Raw genomic sequence first — 17,324 nt, forward strand, 5'->3', positions numbered from 1 at the left:
AGATCTCGGAAGAGAGGACAAAACCCTGGTCCCCCAGTGCGGACTGATGCAGCCCTGGTCGAGCAAGCTCCCTTCTTTTCCCTCAGCAGACACAGGCGGTGGAAAGTGATTGAGAGCAACACCTGCTGTGAGCTCACAGCTTCGAGGAAGGGCAGGCTGGTCTTCTTTGTGGGAGATGCCCCAGAAAATTCCTTCATGGTGATTGCAGCGCTGCCGTGGTCTGAGGAGCCGCCCTGGCCGACCATGAGCAGGCTGGAGAGAGGTGACATGGCAGGCGTGCTGAGAGGTCATGACCCACCCCTACCCCACACCCCGCATCGAGTACAGGAAGGGAAGAAGGAACACATCATTCGAGAGACAGGTGAACTAGGCGTGGAAGAAAGCATACAGCAAGGAGCAGAGGCAGAGGCTTGTGGGTGATTGGCCCAAGAAAATCATTTGTTAAAATTTCTAAGACGATAAGCAGAATGAAATGAAATGGAAAACTGCAGAACTAAGGGAAAACGCTGCAAACCACATCTCACCATTATAAACTAATAAACTAAAACAGCGAGGAGCAGAGTGAATATGACTGAAACTGCGGGAGACGGATTAAGAGCTAACAGCACTGGAGAGAAGGTGGTAGATGTGGAAGACAGAGGTGGTCCAGTGTGAGGGTGAATGGGGCCCCTGATGGCAGCAAGGAATCTGATGTCACATACAGGAAGGGTTCTCTGAATTGTAATAAACACTGAATCTGCAGGTTCAAAGTATATACCAAGAAAAGTTGATATGCAACAGTCTACATCAAGATGCATCCTGGTGAAGGATCTATTTTAGGGGTAAAGACTTGTCAGGTTTCTAAACTGAAAAATCAATTTATCTTAATGGGACAAAGAACAGGGCTCATTTCAGATTTCTCCCTGGCAGTGTTCAGTGCAGTTGGGGTCATGTCCGTATGTCTGCAGGGTTCTCAGGGCAGGAAAGTGTGGGCCCAGGCATGTAGCCAGTCGTTTGTAATTACAGTGGATTCCAGCTCCTTGAGTGCTTCTTAGAAGCGTGGCTAGAGGATGAAGTCAGTAAACCAACATGAGTCAGGATGGAAAAGCCGCAGGAAAGAGCTTGCGATGAGCACCAGATCCACTTAGAATCGGAGTCGAAATAGAGCAGCCGGGCTGATTATGGCTGCAGAACAGAATGTACGTGTTATAACCCTACTGCACTAGAAGCAGTATGCACGACCAGATTAGGAGCTGGGGGAGAGGAGTAAAAAGCTACCACAGAGCCATCACTGACCTGGTGTGACAGTCATTTGATGCTGTTGAAAATGGAAATGAAAGGACTTCCCTGGTGGCGCATTGGTTAAGAATCTGCCTGCCAATGCAGGGGACACGGGTTCGATCCCAGTCCGGGAAGATCCCACGTGCCGTGGAGCACCTAAGCCTATGCGCCACAACTACTGAGCCTGTGCTCTAGAGCCCGTGAGCCACAACTACTGAGCCCAGAGCCCGTGCTCTGCAGCAAGAGAAGCCACCTCAATGAGAATCCCGCACACCACAATGAAGAGTAGCCCCCGCTCGCCACAACTAGAGAAAGCCCGCGCGTAGCAACAAAGACCCAACACGGCCAAAAATAAATAAAATTAAATAATTTTTTTAAAAAGTACAAAACAAATTTCATGAAAGAGTCTTGATTCTGCTTTCTCTAGTACTTTCTATCCTAATGTGTTCTGTCCTAATCCTCTTTAAAAACGTTAGCTATAAGACCATGATGGGTTATGGCTCAGAGTTTCAAACACACCAAGGTATCTTTAAGGAACTAGTCATAGTTCTAGTGATGAACAAACATTTAACTGAGATTTGGTAGTTCTTTTTCCTTCTGTAGTAGTTAAACAGACCTAAATATAAGAATTTTTAAGTTAAGCAATGGTATGTGTAGTATGGGTTCCATTGTCATAAATGACTTGTCTCTCTCTTTCAAAATGTCTCATACATGCATAGAAAGATGCTTCCAGTGATGTTCACCAAATGTCACCCTGGTTATCGGGGGCGGGGGGGTGGGGTGGGGTGGGCAGTGCTGCTGTTTGGTGATGGACCATTCCTTCCGTATACCGTCCTGTGTGATCTGAATTGTTTTTTGATAAGCATGTACTACTTTAGTAAACCCAGTCACATCATTACTGATTTTAAAAGACAAAAAGATGAAAAAGGAAAGAGGGGGAACTCTGCGGCCCCTTGGTATAGACAGAGGAGGAGGGCCCACTGCTCCCAGCCGTGCTGGCACTGACCCTGTGTGTCTCCTGGTCTTTCCCCAGTGACAGCCGATCTGCCCATGCTCCCTTCCTCCCTCATGCTGCTCAACACGGCCCATGAGTACCTGGGCCGGAGGGCCTGGTGTTGCAACTCCGACGGGGCCCTGCTGCGATTCTACGTAAGTGCTGCTGGGGCGTGCCTGCCCTTCTCTGGCCGTTGTCACCCCGGGTCTAAAGTGTGTGCCCGTGCTTTCTTGCTTTCTTTCTCTCTCTCTCTTCCCCTCTCTCTCCCCACTTCTCTCTTGGAGTAAAATTTAAACTATTGACTCCTTTTTTTAGTGATTTTAGGTTCATTTAGATTTTTTCTTCCATGGTCAATTCTGTTTTTGGAATACTGTCCATGTAAGCATAAAGTTGTTCACGGTATTTGCTGATGATTTTAAAAGTCTCTGTAGTACCTCTAGTTATGCCCCCTTTTTCATTGCTAAAATCATTTATTTATGCTTCCTTTCCCTTTTTTGAAAAACCAGTCTTTTATGAGGTTTATCGAAATTAGTTTTTTCAAACTACCAGTTATTGGTTTATTGACCTATTTTTTCTTTGCTTTCTAGTTCACTAATTGACACTTCATTTTTTACTTTCTTTGGATTTGCTTCGTGTTTTTTCTAACTTATTGAAGTAAATGCTTATTTTAGTGATCACCTTCGAATACATGTGTTGGAGATTATAAGTTTTCCCCAAGTACATTTTTAGCTGCATGCCATAAGTTTTGATATTTGTGATCTTTATTTTTATTTATTTTTATTTTTTTTATGATAAGGTCTTTTTTTTTAATTTTTGAATTTTATTTAATTTATTTTTTTATACAGCAGGTTCTTATTAGTCATCAATTTTATACACATCAGTGTATACATGTCAGTCCCAATCGCCCAATTCATCACACCACCACCACCACCCCCCCGCCGCTTTCCCCCCTTGGTGTCCATACGTTTGTTGTCTACGTCTGTGTCTCAGTTTCTGCCCTGCAAACCGGTTCATCTGTACCATTTTTCTAGGTTCCACATATATGCGTTAATATACGATATTTGTTTTTCTCTTTCTGACTTACTTCACTCTGTATGACAGTCTCTAGATCCATCCACGTCTCAACAAATGACCCAATTTCGTTCCTTTTTATGGCTGAGATATTTGCTATCTTTATGTAACTGATTTCTAATTTTATCGAATTACGTTTGGAGGATGTGGTCTGTATTATACCTAGTCCTTGGTATTTGTCGAGACTTGCTTTTTGTCTAGTTTTGGTAAAAATACCGCGGATGCTTGAAAAGAATGTGTGTTTGCTAATAGTTGGGCATCATAATGGTAGCCGTTGCTCTGACCTCTGTAGATTCACCAGTTGACTATCATTCACCTCCTCTGAGATCCTCACTAATGTCTGTCTGCCAGAGAGAGGTTCCCTTGGCCCTAGTGGGATTTATCGTCTGACATTATAACTCTTTTAATTCACACCCCTCCACGGGAGTCTGAGCTTCCCAAAGGCAGGGACAGTGTCTCGATGTGCCCAGCATAAGACGGTGGTCAGTAGATATTTGGGGAGCAGATGAATGTCTAAATGAACAAGTGTAGCTAGAAACTGCAAGAAACTGCCTGGGGTGCTGGAAGGAGGGAAGCTGGGCAAATCCTCAGCACGCCCTGCGGAGCGGGGCCCAGATGGCTCCCAAGGGGGTGGCAGGCCTGTTCCAGGACACAGGCCCAGACAAGCTCCTCAGGTTAGCAGAGCTGATGGGCCCACTGTGCAGGCGGCTGCCGGCCCTCGCCCAGGTGCCTCTTCCCGCCCGCCCACCACCTAGGTGCGCGTCCTCCAGAAGGAGCTTGCTGCATCCACCTCTGAGGACACTCACCCATACAAGGAGGAGCTGGAGACAGCCTTGGAGCAGTGCTTCTACTGCCTGTACAGCTACCCCAGCAAGAAGAGCAAGGCCAGGTACCTGGAGGAGCACTCGGCTCAGCAGGTGAGGGCCCCCTGGGGGTGGGGCTTGGGCTCCCCTGGTGGGGGTGCTGTGGTGGTGGTGGGGGGTGTCAGGGGTTGGGGGGTGGGATTTGCTGCATCAGGTGGACTAGTCCCACCAAAGAAAGTTCTTGCTTTCCTCACAAGAACTAGTTTCATAAATGTTGACTAATCATTCAAAAATGCAGCATGGCAATTTTTCAGTAGATCTTTTTCCCCCAATTCGAATAATGCAGATGATTCCTTAGAGGGTTTCCATTTTTTTGGTGTTTGGTTTTCAGACCGCTGGTGGGTGTTTTACCTCAGTGGTCCTGAACACGGTCAGTTATTCTTTGAGGGAGTCCATCCCCTAAGTGCGCGCGACTCTGGGCAGGGTCCCCGCCGTGACCAGAGCGCCCTGGCCCAGAGCAAGTGCTTGGTCAGTATTTGGCAACCAGGTGACCTGCCCTCTGTCATGGCCATGTGGACTCAGAGCGAGCCCTCGGTTCCAGTGTTTGTCTCTGTAAAGACCGGGTTTGTGCTGGTTCACTTTTCTGCTCGTCACACACTTGGGTTTGGGGATTGCAGTCGGCGAGCAGATGTTTTAAGTATGTGGGAGTCATTTGAGGCTCTCCTCGTCTACACTGGACCCTGAGCGTTTCCGTAGAAGGACTCTCCCCCGTGTGCTCTCCCTGGACCGCACTATGGCCTGCCTCTGCCTTCTTTCAGGTGGATCTGATATGGGAGGATGCCCTGTTCATGTTCGAGTACTTTAAGCCCAAGACCCTTCCTGAGTTTGACAGCTATAAGACCAGCACCGTGTCCGCTGACTTGGCCAACCTCCTGAAGCGAATTGCCACCATCGTGCCCCGCACAGAGCGGCCAGCCCTGAGCCTGGACAAAGTCTCCGCCTACATTGAGGGCACCTCTGCAGAGGTAGGAGCTGGTGTGCCAGCCGTGTCCTGTCTCCTCCATCACCTCCGCCTATGTGCCTTGGCCTCTCCCCTGCTCTGCGCCAGCTGGCAGGGCCCTGGGAAGTGAAGGGCCCTGGTCACACCCTGGTGACACCCAAGTCCCTGGCTTCATGTCCCCTCACCCTTGCCCTGTCACCTGCCAGGTGCCCTGCCTCCCTGAAGGGGCCGACCCCTCCCCTCCGGTGGTGAATGAGCTCTACTACCTCCTGGCCGATTACCATTTCAAAAACAAGGAGCAGTCTAAGGCCATCAAGTTCTACATGCACGACATCTGCGTCTGCCCCAATAGGTCAGCCACCGGGTGCTGGGCAGGCCGGCTGCGGGAGGGCTGGGGACTCGTCTTGGAGAGCTGTTCCCGGGGCGGTTTGGGGTTTCCCTGCCCACAGCAAGGAGGCCAGGAAGAAGGAAGGAGAGGGCAGGTGGGCACTCCGCAGAGGCGAGGAAGGGCAGAGCCTTCTTCCCCAGTCCCTGGGGTGGGGGCGGGGTCAAAGCAGGCAACTGTGTCCTTCTGGTGCCGGCCCGCAGCCCTGGGGAGTCGGCTGGGTGGACTCCTGCGTCTTCCACTGCAGTGTCTTTCGTTGTGGTTGTTTTCTTCTTTGGGGGCAGGGGAGGGGGGCTCCTTCCTTCCTGGGATGCAGTGCGTTGATGGCAGGAGAGCCCATCGTACGTAAGGCTCGTGCTTTCTTCCCAGTGGTCCCTGGTGGCCTCTTCTTAAATCATACTGATTGGCCTGATCCTTGTGAAGGGCCTGCTAAGCTCATACAGTCTGACTTGCTTGATTGAGAGGGAATCTTTTCTGATGGCTGCTGCGCCTAGGAGGGCCAAGGTCAGAAGGAGACCACTCTCTGCTGGTGACCTGTGTCTGAAGGGTCCAGAGTGGCCTCCATAGGCAGCCTTCCTGGGAGTTGTCGGGAACGGAGGGCTCTGCCTTATCAGGCAGGACCCACCTGGCCGGGGGAGGAGGGCTGGGGTCTGGGTGGAGAAGCCAGCGCATGACTCCCACAGCTGTGGGAAAGGCTCTCCCGCAGCCCCTCTTGCTCAGCCTGTGGTTTCCTCCAGGCAGGGGCCTGTGTGGTGGTGGCCCTGGCTGTCCTCCCTGTGGTTGCTGCCGACTGGGGTCATGGGGCCCAGGGTCGCCGTGGCTTAGGGTCGCGTGGCCCGGGGTGGTGGATCAGAGCTGCACTCAGGCTGGCTGAGTGCTCACTCCCTGCTGCTGCCACGTCTGAAAAGTGACAGTGACAACACCCACCTGTCCGAGGGAAGGGGGAGCCTGGCTCCTGGCAGCACCCAGAGGAGCGTTTCAAGTTTTTGTGACAATGTGTCTGTGTTCTGCTTGCTTGTATTTGCAACAGGAGATGATGGTTTCTGTTTTGGTCTCATGCAGGCACGTGGGCACCTGCTGTGGTGTGGAAGGAGCTGCCCAGGTGGAAGGTCCCTGACCATTCCCACCATGCTCTCTCCCAGGCCCCACCCCAGGAGAAAAGGGCGCTCAGGACCCCTCTCGAGGGGGGTCCTGCACTGTCCTCTCAGCTCTCTTCTGCTGCCTCATCTCTGGTCGCTTGGAGAGCAGCGGAAGTGCCTGGAAGCTTTGTGAGCTGCCCAGGTTCCCCTGACCTTGCACAGCCCAGGGACTCCAGGGGCCGGCTTTGAAGTTTGTGCCACGGTAGTGGAAGACTTGTCAATCTGCGGAGGGTAGCATGCCCGTGTGATTGCTGCCTTTTCTGTTCTCTGTGCTAGAGAATTCCAGACTCTTTTGAGGGCCCAGAAGTGGTCTTGGTGCCTCAGAGAGGCTCCTGCATTCTCACCAGCAGTTTCTCTGGGGTGGTCTCAGAATGATGGGGTCTCATCCATCACATGGTCCCCTCGCTGTCCATCTTGCTGCTGGTGCCTGAGCTGGAGAGGGCAGAGTCCCAGGGGGGAGTGAGGAGCCGGCAGAAGCTAGGTGGCAGGGGTCTCAGGGGTCTGGGCTGCTCCGTGCTGTTGGTCAGGGAGGTTATAGGTCATGAGGTTACGCCTGCGGAGCAGGCCCTTTCCTCCCCCTCAGAGCCATCCTGGGGGTACGTCCTCCAGGCAGGGGAGCAGAGGGCAGCAGGGTGCCAGCGTCTGGCTATGCCAGGGACGATCCTCTCAGGGCGGTGCCTGGGTGCCGTGAGGGGCTGGGTGACTTGTGTCCTGTGCTCTTCTCTGGAGGTGTGCCTGCGGGGCCATGTTTCCTGGCTCAGGGATGCCTGCGGTGGTGGAGTTAGGAAGTCTGGGGTGAGGCCCATGTGCCCGTGGGCACCGTGTCTGCAGGGCAGTGAGGGCAGCAGCATGTTGAGCCGGGCTGTGTCATGACCACAGGTTTGACTCCTGGGCGGGCATGGCCCTGGCCCGGGCCAGCCGCATTCAGGACAAACTGAACTCCAACGAGCTGAAGAGCGACGGTCCCATCTGGAAGCACGCCACACCCGTGCTGAACTGCTTCCGGCGGGCGCTGGAGATCGACAGCTCCAACCTGTCCCTGTGGATCGAGTTCGGCACCATGTCCTATGCCCTGCACTCCTTCGCCTCACGCCAGTTGAAGCAGTGGAGGCCCGAGCTGCCCCCTGAGCTTGTGCAGCAGGTGAGGGGCGGGAGCGGCCGCTGTCCTGGGGTCCATGCCAGCTTGGTTCCTTGTCTCTGGACACCGGGTCCGGGGTGGGTGAGTCCAGGGCCAGTCTCCTGTGAGCGCTGGTCAGCCACCAGTTTCAGGGCCATGGAGAAGCTGTTGTCTCTTCCCTGCTCCCTCAGAGGAGCTTGTTGAGTCCTTGTAAAATTCTTGACACTGTGCTAGGAAGTTTGAAGCCCCTCCTGGTGGGAGAATGTTCCCCTAGTGTGGGTGCTGGGTGTCTGGCCCGAGGTCTGTGCTGCAGGGGCTCCCTTGGCTCCTTGAAGAGGGACGTGAAGGAGCCACACGGCATGTCAGTGTGGCAGGTGTGGCAGTAGGACACCACATGGTCTCATTCCAGATGGAGGAGCGGCGAGACAGCATGCTGGAGACCGCCAGGCACTGCTTCACGTCGGCGGCGCGCTGCGAGGGTGATGGGGATGAGGAGGAGTGGCTCATCCACTACATGCTGGGCAAGGTGGCTGAGAAGCAGCAGCAGCCGCCCACCGTGTACCTGCGGCACTACCGGCAAGCCGGCCACTACCTGCACGAGGAGGCGGCCCGCTACCCCAAGAAGATCCACTACCACAACCCCCCCGAGCTGGCCATGGAGGCCCTGGAGGTGACGCCGCGCTGGCCCCGGGCGGGGACGTGGGGAGGGGGCGGGCCGGTCTCACTGTCTCCCTGGGGATGAGGCACACGGTCCCAGTGACTTCCCTGCAACCCACTGGAAACTTCTTTGTGTGCAGTTCAATTAAAACAGCCTTTCCTCTCTCTCTCTAAGGGGTGCTCACCGTCCTTTCTGGGGGAGGGAGCATTAGCACGCAGCGTCCCTGGCTCCGGGGCACTCGCGCCTGCAGCCTGGTCCCCGGGTGCATGGGAGAGCTCCCAGGCTGCAGGGGGTGCCCCGAGTACCTATCCTGGTGGGACTCAGCCGGGCAGCCGCCGGCCCTCTGGACCCCCGGTTCAGGGTCTTGCGCTGCTCCTCCTGAGCAGAGCGCGTGTGCGCTGCCTGGATTTGCATCTGTGGTTCCAGGTGTGTGGCTCAGTGCTCTCGTTGGTGCCCATGGTGGTACCGTGAGGGGACCACTGAGGACACAGCGCAGGCATGGGTGCACCAGGCTTCCCAAGGCCCTGGGCTTGTCAGCGTCACCCTTTCTCAGGCTGCCTGTCCGCCCCCACCGATCCCCTGCCCAGAAAGGTGCTTGAAATTTGGGGCAAAATCTGCTTGCGTATGCCTTTTTTGCATTTAGAGTTTTTTTTTCCGTTGATTAAATTAATACATGTTAATGGTTAAGAAAAATGTAATAATCAAATAATTCAGAAGTGTTTAAACTGAAAGTTAAAGTCCCCACTGATCCTAGTTCCTCATCCGCAATAATCCACTTTAACAGTTTGGCCATGTCCGTGTTTTTCTAGGCGTGTTTCCTATTAACATGTAGACACACAGTAACATTTTGTTACCATCTTTCAATTTGTTTTTCTCATTGGACTAGATGTCGTGGAAGGAGCTGGGGCTTCCTTCATGTTCTCGTGCCCCCTCGCCTGGCTGAGCACCCAGCCCCTTCTTCGTGGGTGTGGCCTCTCCTCCACTCCCTCTGTGAAGGGTGCAGGCTGGGCATGGCTTCGTGTGTGTATCAGGGAGCACTTTTTTTTTTTTGGCCTTGCTGTGGGGCTTGCGATCTCAGTTCCCCAACCAGGGATTGAACCCAGGCCACAGCAGTGAAAGCACTGAGTCCTAACCACTAGGCCACCAGGGGTGTCCCAGGGAGCACTCCTCTGAGCCCTTCCCAAGGTCATGTAACATTAGATCAACGACGCCCTGTGCCTGGAGCCTTGTGGTGATCTGTGAGCCTTGTGAGCAAACAAAAAAGTCTCGTTTTAAAAAGTTCGCCTTTTTAAAGTGCTCCATGCTGAGTGGTGTATAGCAGTGTTGGGCCGCCTCTGGGGGTTCCTTGTGGAGCGTGGAAGGAAACTTCCTGTCTAGTGCTTCCCCGGCAGCATCCTGGTAGGTGTCCACACAGCCCAGGCCCCATGTCCTTCCTCATCGCATTTCTTCCATGCTTTGCACTCGGCTCAGGAGCCCGTCCTTGGAGGGACTCCCGCTTGGGGCATGAGAAGGCTGCCGCCCAGAGGAGTGGCTGGTGTGCCCTGAGGCCGCTGCGGGAGGGCAGTCAGCACACTCAGCCTGGGCTCTCTCACTCTCGGGAGAACGACTGCTCTCTTTTTCCTGCATGTATTTTCCTTGGACTTTTGGCCTCTGCTGCTGTCTGATAGAACCAGTGAGCAGGCAGGATGCTGGCCCTTCAGGGCCCAGGGCCTTCCGGATGAGGGGCTGAGGCCACCCTCCCAGCACACCACCCGGGCTCTCAGGGGGCAGGCGCTCAGCTGGACCATGTGTCTATCTTGCTTTAAAAATGGCATTCCTCTTTAAGAATTTAACCTTGCCGTGGTGAAAATTCCCCTCTGTTGTTGAGCCTTCATTCAAAATACTTTACCTGCTGCTTGGATGACCTTTGCCAGTGGAACACTTGGCTTTCCCCCGAGTTTGGCCACCTGGGCACATATGGGTGCCCCGCATCTAAAAATGGACTTTCTGGGCCGGTTTCTCTGGGGCCCACGGGTTGGCTGGAGGTGGAGGGGCTCTGGGTGTGGGCTCCTCTGTCCGGGGTGCCCGCTTGAGAGTGTGGCCTGGGCTGGACCACCAGGCATCTCACCTGGGTGGGTCCTGGCTGGTGTCTGTCTAGAACTGCCTCTGGGTGAGGAGAGGCTGGTTAATCGGGGCCTGTGGCCACAGCAGCCTTCATGTCGCCCACTGTGCTGTCCGTGGGAGCCAAGTGGCACCCACACCTGGGTGGGAAGGTCAGGCCTGGTCACCTGTGGTGTGTGACACTTTCTGGGGGCAGTAAAGTGCCCTGGGCTCTCCTGGCTGGGGGTCTGGGCTGCTGGCCTCACGCTTGTGAACGGACGAGTGTGGTGAGGACGGAGGAAAGGAGGGAAGGCCCAGGCCTGACTGCTGCAGCACTGCCTGCCCGCCTCTGTCCGCAGGGCGGCTCCGGGGCGGGGACACAGACAGAAGTCCCGCTACTTGTGGCCTCAGGGGGCCCATGGTGCCAGGGAGACGTGTGTGCAGGAGCTGTCCACTCTCCGCGGTACCAGAAGGGGGCACGGGTGCTGGGTGGGAGGCTGTGCTGGATTAACAGCTGGTGGGGTGGGAGATGGGCAGCGAACCTCGGCAGCTGGGAGGGCTGCTCACACCCGCGTCCTTGTCCCAGGTGTACTTCCGGCTCCACGCATCCATCCTGAAGCTCCTGGGGAGGCCCGACTCCGGGGTCAGTGCGGAGGTACTGGTCAGCTTCATGAAGGAGGCTGCAGAAGGGCCCTTCGCCAGGGGCGAGGAGAAGAACGCGCCCAAAGCCTCAGAGAAGTGAGTAGCACGTGCTCCCGGCGGTTGGGCGACAGCTGGGCTGTGGGCATTGGGGTGCGGAGGGGTCTGCTGAGTCTCCCGGAGCCTGCAGAGTCAGGTCAGGCCCGAGGCTCCCAGTGGCTGGGCCGAGGCCCTTCTGTTGAACCTGAGACAGAGAGGCTGCGTGTGCGTGCCCATCACCTCGTCCTTGGACGGTCCCTGGAGGAGCCGACTCCCTCTCCCGGCACAGCTCTGCCTGTGTGGATGCTGCACGCGGCAGCCTCCTACCCTGGCACCCTCTGCCAGGGCCTCTCCCTGGGGTGGGGCCCTCTGAGGGCTGCTGCCCCTTCTCCCGAGAGGCCGGGAGGGTGTGAGAGGCGGGGGCTCCTCTCGCGGCACCGGAGAGCTTGTGGTGCTGGGGCCCTGATGGGGTTCCCTTGACAGGCCTGGGCCAGACCCCCGGGCCTCCCCTTGATTGCGGGTCACCCCGGCATCCGCGTCCTGGAGGTCTGGCTCAGCTTGCCCCATCTCTGGGCCCTTGCCTGGCTGGGCACCGTGCAGGCTCTGCCCAGTGCCAGAGTGACCTGCACCCGGGGCTGTCAGCTATGGGACAGGTGGGCACATATGCGGCGGGTCACCAGGTGGACATGGTGTGCCCAGAGACTGTAGTCATACAGGGCCCCCAAGGCACAGTGATATGGCCTTTTTGTGATTGTAATTTTTTTTTAACTTAAAACTTAATACAAATAATACATAAATACATACTAGTTATAGAAAATTCTGGTAATGTATAAATGTATGGACTAAAACGTGACAAATTCTTTCTCACCCCCAGAGTTAGCGTCTGTTCACGGTTGAGTTTCCCAAATCATGTTCTGTGCATTTGCACACACTTCCACGTAAACGTCCAGTTATAGGGATTCTTTTATTTTATAAAAACAAGCTCCTGGAGGTGTTGCAGAGTTTGCTTTTTCCCAACAGCGAGTCTGGGACCCACTCCGTAGATGGTGCCCACTTGTCCGGGTGCGTGTTACTGCAGAGCACAGGTGCGCCCTGCTCTCTATAGCCATTTCCTTGCACGTTTCAGGTGTTTTTAACTTTTTTCCTCAACATTGTTGCAGCATATACCCTTGTACACGTGTGAGCGCGCAGTAAATCCAGATGTTTTCTCTGTCCACACACTGATTGGGATGAATTGTGTCAGGCCGCGGGCGTCACACGAAGGGCGCTGACGCGGCCTGGAGGGGCGCTGGGCGGGTGCTTCTGAGGAGGGGTCTCCCAGGCGTGAGACGTGAGCTGCCGGCAAGCGCAGCCGTGAGGGGTGGGCAGCTCCCGGCTGGGGCCTGTGGGGCCACCCCTTCAACCCCTGGACACCAGAGGGGACGGGTGTCACCAGAGGCGCTGGGAACAGGGGCCCCAGGGCACCATCCAGACCGGCACATGCCCCATTTCAGTGGGCCGCGGAGGTTCTGACCTGCGCCCCGACCCTCTGGTCCACAGGGAGAAGGCCTGCCTGGTGGACGAGGACTCCCACTCTTCAGCTGGGACACTGCCGGGCCCCGGAGCCTCCCTCCCCTCCTCCTCTGGCCCAGGTCTGACATCCCCACCTTACACAGCCACTCCGATTGACCACGATTACGTCAAATGTAAAAAACCCCACCAGCAGGCGACGCCGGACGGTACAGTCCCTGTTCTCCCTCCTGCCAGCCCAGGGCGGCACGCCAATCACGGGGGCGGGTGCTTCGGGTGATGAGCCGCTTTGTTTTGGTGAGGGGGGTGCCGGGTCTGGGGTGACACGGGCAATGTTGCGGCTGTTCATTAACCTCATGGACTCACGGTGATCCTGTGCTCCCCAGACATGCTCAGGGTCGCCACCTGCCCCCGCCCACCTGGGGGCCTTTGCGAGCCTGCATTTCCTACCTGTGAGCTGGGGACGTGAAAGGGCGGTTGGGAGGCCGCTGGCGTCTGCAGGCAGCCCCGAGTGGCCCCCGCGTTATTACGGCACATCCTTCTGATGATTGGGGAGGGCCGTGACTCTGAGTCTGTCACCCCGGGAATCCAGACGGGTTGGTGGTGGGGTCAGCTGGCTCCCCACATGGGACGGGCAGGTGGTGGTCGGTCACCCACATCCTTACTAACACCGGAGGCTTGCATGCTGGCCTCGCAGCTCAGTCTCTTCATGTTCCCCTCACCTGCATGGCACCGGGCCAACTGGTGGGCCTTGGGGGCCACTAAGTGGAACCCTGGGGGCAGTGACAGTGCTGAAGGCCACCCAGGCCCTCGCTCCCACGTCACTCAGCTCGGCAGGACCCAGTGCACGGCTCCTGGAGAGCAGGGCTTGGGAGCAGGGCCAGGGCAGAGCTGGTGGAGGGGGGCAAGGTGACAAACTAGACTCCTCGGGGTGTGGTTTGTGACCCAAGAGGAGAGGACGCTGGCGGTGTCCCCTCCGGGGTTCAGGGTGGCCTGTGGTGTGTGTGGAGGGGCTGTGGTCTGAGCGCGTGCGGGTCTGAGCGTGTGCTGTCTGTCTCTATCACCTCCCTGCCCACCCCAGAGCAGGGAGCATGGACCCGGGAGCTGGCTGGCCTGATCTTCCCGCTGTGATACCGCAGACATTCCTGAAGCAGGGACCTTCCAGGTCTCACTCACCTCAAGTTAAACCCTGTTCTCTCCTTTTACTCTTGAGAATATTGAGAAAACACTGGAAATAAGTCCTTGCTTGGGAATTCCATTCTGCCAGGTACCTCCTGGAGGAATTAGCACCAGGCCGGTCTCAGGAGGGAGGAATGCCTCTCAGGGTGTCCCACGCTGGCACACCTGTGTGTGCGTGGAGCCGTGGGGAGCAGAGCACTGGGGACAGGTGCTGGTTTAACATGTCCTGGGCGCCTGGTTCTGGAAGCTTGTAGAGGGAGCCACGCAAATACGCTCAGATATTATTTCAGTGGTTGTATGTTTTTGAATGGTTGTAAAAACTTTTTATGCAAAGTGATTCTTGTTAATGACGTGGAGCCTTTGAGATCCCATGGCTCGCCGTGGCCAGCCCCAGCTGGTTGTGCCAGGAAGCCCTGCGCTGGCCAGGCCTGTCTACAGTGCTGTTAGAACTCTCAGCCCTCACCTCGGAGAGAAAGTGGCGTCCACAGCACGAGAATGTTTGGGGCCCTGAGCTAGCCGTGGTCTTGGAACATGGGAGAGGCCCTAGGGCAGCCTTGCTGGCTGCCGGGCAAGGCCCTGGCTAGGGCAGAAGCAGCAGGCTGCCGATGCCGGGGGACGTGCTGGAGCCTCCATGGTCTGCACCAGCCACCTCAGCTCCTACCTCCCGTGACCAGCCTGGGGTCTCCTGCGACGGGAGGTCGGGGACCGGCGTGGAGCCCCTGCCTGGTGAGGAGGACGGCGCCTGCGCCCAGCCCTGGTGCAGATGAGTGTGCAGAGGTTGGGGCCCTGCTCGAGGTCAGACGGGGCGGCCAGGGCAGAGCCACCTTGCTCCCTCCACCAGCTCTGCCCTCGGCAAGGACTTCACTTCTCTGAGCCACAGCTTCCGCACCCGTGGGACGGGGGTGACGTTCTCCTCGTGGGTGTTAAGCGAGGGTGCCTGCGGGTCACAGCCGCCTCCTAGATGCAGGCACCCCTGTCGTCGGAGCTGGCAGGGGCCCCGGGCACCACTGCTCAGCCGGGGGAGCTCAGGTGTGGGGTCAGTCACCCTGGCTTTGCGCCCTGACCCTCCAGCTGTGGCGTGGCCTCAGAAGAGGGGCAGGTGGCATCCTCTGAAGTCGGCCCCCGAGGGGCCCTGGTCCCCTGCACCACAGGGCCCATCAGGCTAACTTGCCACCCGCTGGACGGGCAGCCGAGTGCCAGGTCCTCCCTGGGGTGTGGTGAGGAGACCCAGCCTCAGGGCTGCGCTGCACTTGAGGACGCCTCTGCTTCACCACCAGGAGCCAGCCGGGCTCAGTTCTGACCTGGAGAGAGATTGAGGAGAGATTTAGGAAGATGGCTGCGGCCTATGTAGGGAGCTTGACAGTTATTCATTGTCTTAGTAATTACTTAGCTTAGCATAGGAGGCCCCGGGGTGCTCTCTGAACCGGCCCCACCTGCACGCTTGTGCCCCCCACACCAGGGTGGGGAGCTTCCTGCAGCCCGTCCGTGGCCCTGGGGAGAAGTCCTTGGAACTGGCCCTCGGGCGGCTGGAGGCGCCCACGGCTGACCTGAGGGGCCCTGGCTGGGCCGAGAGGGACGGAGACAGAGACAGAGCAGGACCTCCGCTCCCAGCAGCCCCGCCTGCCTCACCTCTCCCTTCCATCCGTCTTGGGATTCGCCTGCAGCGCTGAAATCTTCCACATTGGAGTGTGTTGGGACCTTCAGGGGGCTTCCAGAGATCACCGCTCACACAGGCTCGACCACAGCGTGATGAGGTTCCCAAACAAGCTCTGTGCTCCTCCCCACGTGCGGTGTGCAGTGTGCGCGTGTGTGCGTATATGTGCGTGTGTGCGCGTATATGTGCGTGTGTGTGCGTGGGGGCCCCACCACGAAGCCGTGCGTGCTCACCCCATGTGGGGCTCCAGGCTGGGTCCTGGGAGTGGTAGCGGGTACCCGTCCTCACGGTCGCCCGGCGGGCTTGGCCGTGTGTCCTGTCCCCCGTGAGGGAGTGAGCTGAGGGCAGGGGGCTGCGGGGCTAGTTGGGGTGGAGCCAAGGGCACCTGGGGTCTCAGTGTCCTCCCCCACCCGCCCTGGGCCAGTGGGGAGGCCACACTGGGGAGGTCCCCGCAGCCTGGAAGGCGCTGGATCTGTGCGTCTGCCTGTTGGAAATTCCCTGGTGGCAGGGCCCAGGGAGTGGGACCCGTATAGAACAGCCTGGGCCCTGGCTTGGACTGGCCAGGACCCTCACTGTCTGGCTGTCATGCTCCACAGCACCTTGGAATGTCGGAGCCAGAGCCAGAGGGGGCCTCAGGGTAGGGCTCTCCAGCCTGCCCAAGGCCCCGCCCGTCCTGCGGCCCTGTGCCAGGTACATGGCACAGCCCTGGGCCCTGCCCTGCTGCGGGTGCTTGGTACAGGAGCAGGTGTGAATCCGTGAACAGCGGAGGGTCCCATAGAGACCTGTCCTGGTCTCTTGGTGGGTGGGAAGCCTTCCTGAGGGGGAAGCTTAGCTAAGATCTGAGGGGTGTGTTGGAGGTCACTGTCGGGGAGGGGAGGGCAAGCCGGGGTCAGGCGAGCGGGAGCCACAGGGGCTGGGGTGGGTGCAGGGTGCCCGTGTGGCCCCCTTTACAGCGTGAACTGTGGCTGCCCTGAGCCCCAGGGGGTAGGTGTGTGCCGTGTGGGCCTTTGGGGCAGCCCGGCGTGCCTGTGCCAAGCCCCCTCACGACCATCCATCCTCACCTGCCATGCCGTCACCGTCACCATCTGTGTCGTGTCCCATCTGTGCTCGTCCTCGCCCACTCGCCCACGCTGCCTCCACCAATATTGCCCGTGCTGCCCCTAACCCTGACCACTGTTCTCCAGGCTGTCCTCTGCTTGTGCTGTCACAGCTCGCTTCAGGGACCGAGCTGACCGCATGCTGACCCTCAGTCCGGCTCCCTGCTTCCCGGTGGCCGGGAGCACCTCCGTATTGCTGTCCTGTGGTTTGGAGAGTGTGTGTTTGATGTGCTTGGCTTCTGCCCCGGCCCATCATCCCGGTTCTGGCCAGACGCACACGCAGCAGTGGCCTCCCCGCACTGCCCGCCCGCCCGCCTGTCCGGCAGGCAGCTCAGTCTGTGTTTCCGTTGCTTTATTCTTTCTTGCTTAAAAAGGTAGCAAAGGCAACAGACTATAAGATACAAAGTGTTCTTCACAAGGACAAGGGTGTAAAAATGCTCACCGTGCGCTCTGCAGCCGTGGTGTCCTTGGCCTGGCCGAGGGGACAAGCCTACGCTGGGCTTGTCCTGCACATAGACCTTCTCCTCATGGAGCCCAGGTGGTCCTGCAAGTCCCCACAGGGTGGGACTGGTGTCGGGCCAAGGAGGGAGGCTGGCAGAGGGCAGAGCCCGTCACCTTCTCTGTCCTCTTCTCCCTCATTCTCACCTTTTAAAAACGTCTTTGGGCCATAGCTGGTCATGGCATCTGTTAGCGTCTGCTCT

At 57.3% G+C, this 17,324-nt stretch overlaps 1 protein-coding gene across 6 annotated transcripts in view; it reads left to right on the forward strand.

Annotated features, from left to right (window-relative positions):
* Positions 1 to 17,324, forward strand: part of CABIN1 (calcineurin binding protein 1) — a 100,344-nt gene that overhangs the window by 31,390 nt on the left and 51,630 nt on the right. For all 6 annotated transcript variants that reach the window (XM_061169923.1, XM_061169928.1, XM_061169926.1 and 3 more), the window contains 8 exons: positions 2,294 to 2,409; positions 4,081 to 4,242; positions 4,947 to 5,153; positions 5,335 to 5,480; positions 7,532 to 7,793; positions 8,179 to 8,439; positions 11,093 to 11,244; positions 12,724 to 12,902. In XM_061169923.1, the coding sequence (XP_061025906.1) occupies positions 2,294 to 2,409; positions 4,081 to 4,242; positions 4,947 to 5,153; positions 5,335 to 5,480; positions 7,532 to 7,793; positions 8,179 to 8,439; positions 11,093 to 11,244; positions 12,724 to 12,902 (1,485 nt within the window). The remainder of the gene's footprint in view (positions 1 to 2,293; positions 2,410 to 4,080; positions 4,243 to 4,946; positions 5,154 to 5,334; positions 5,481 to 7,531; positions 7,794 to 8,178; positions 8,440 to 11,092; positions 11,245 to 12,723; positions 12,903 to 17,324) is intronic.

This window comes from Eubalaena glacialis, chromosome 15 (assembly GCF_028564815.1).
Source record: "Eubalaena glacialis isolate mEubGla1 chromosome 15, mEubGla1.1.hap2.+ XY, whole genome shotgun sequence".
Classification (NCBI taxonomy): Eukaryota; Metazoa; Chordata; class Mammalia; order Artiodactyla; family Balaenidae; genus Eubalaena; species Eubalaena glacialis.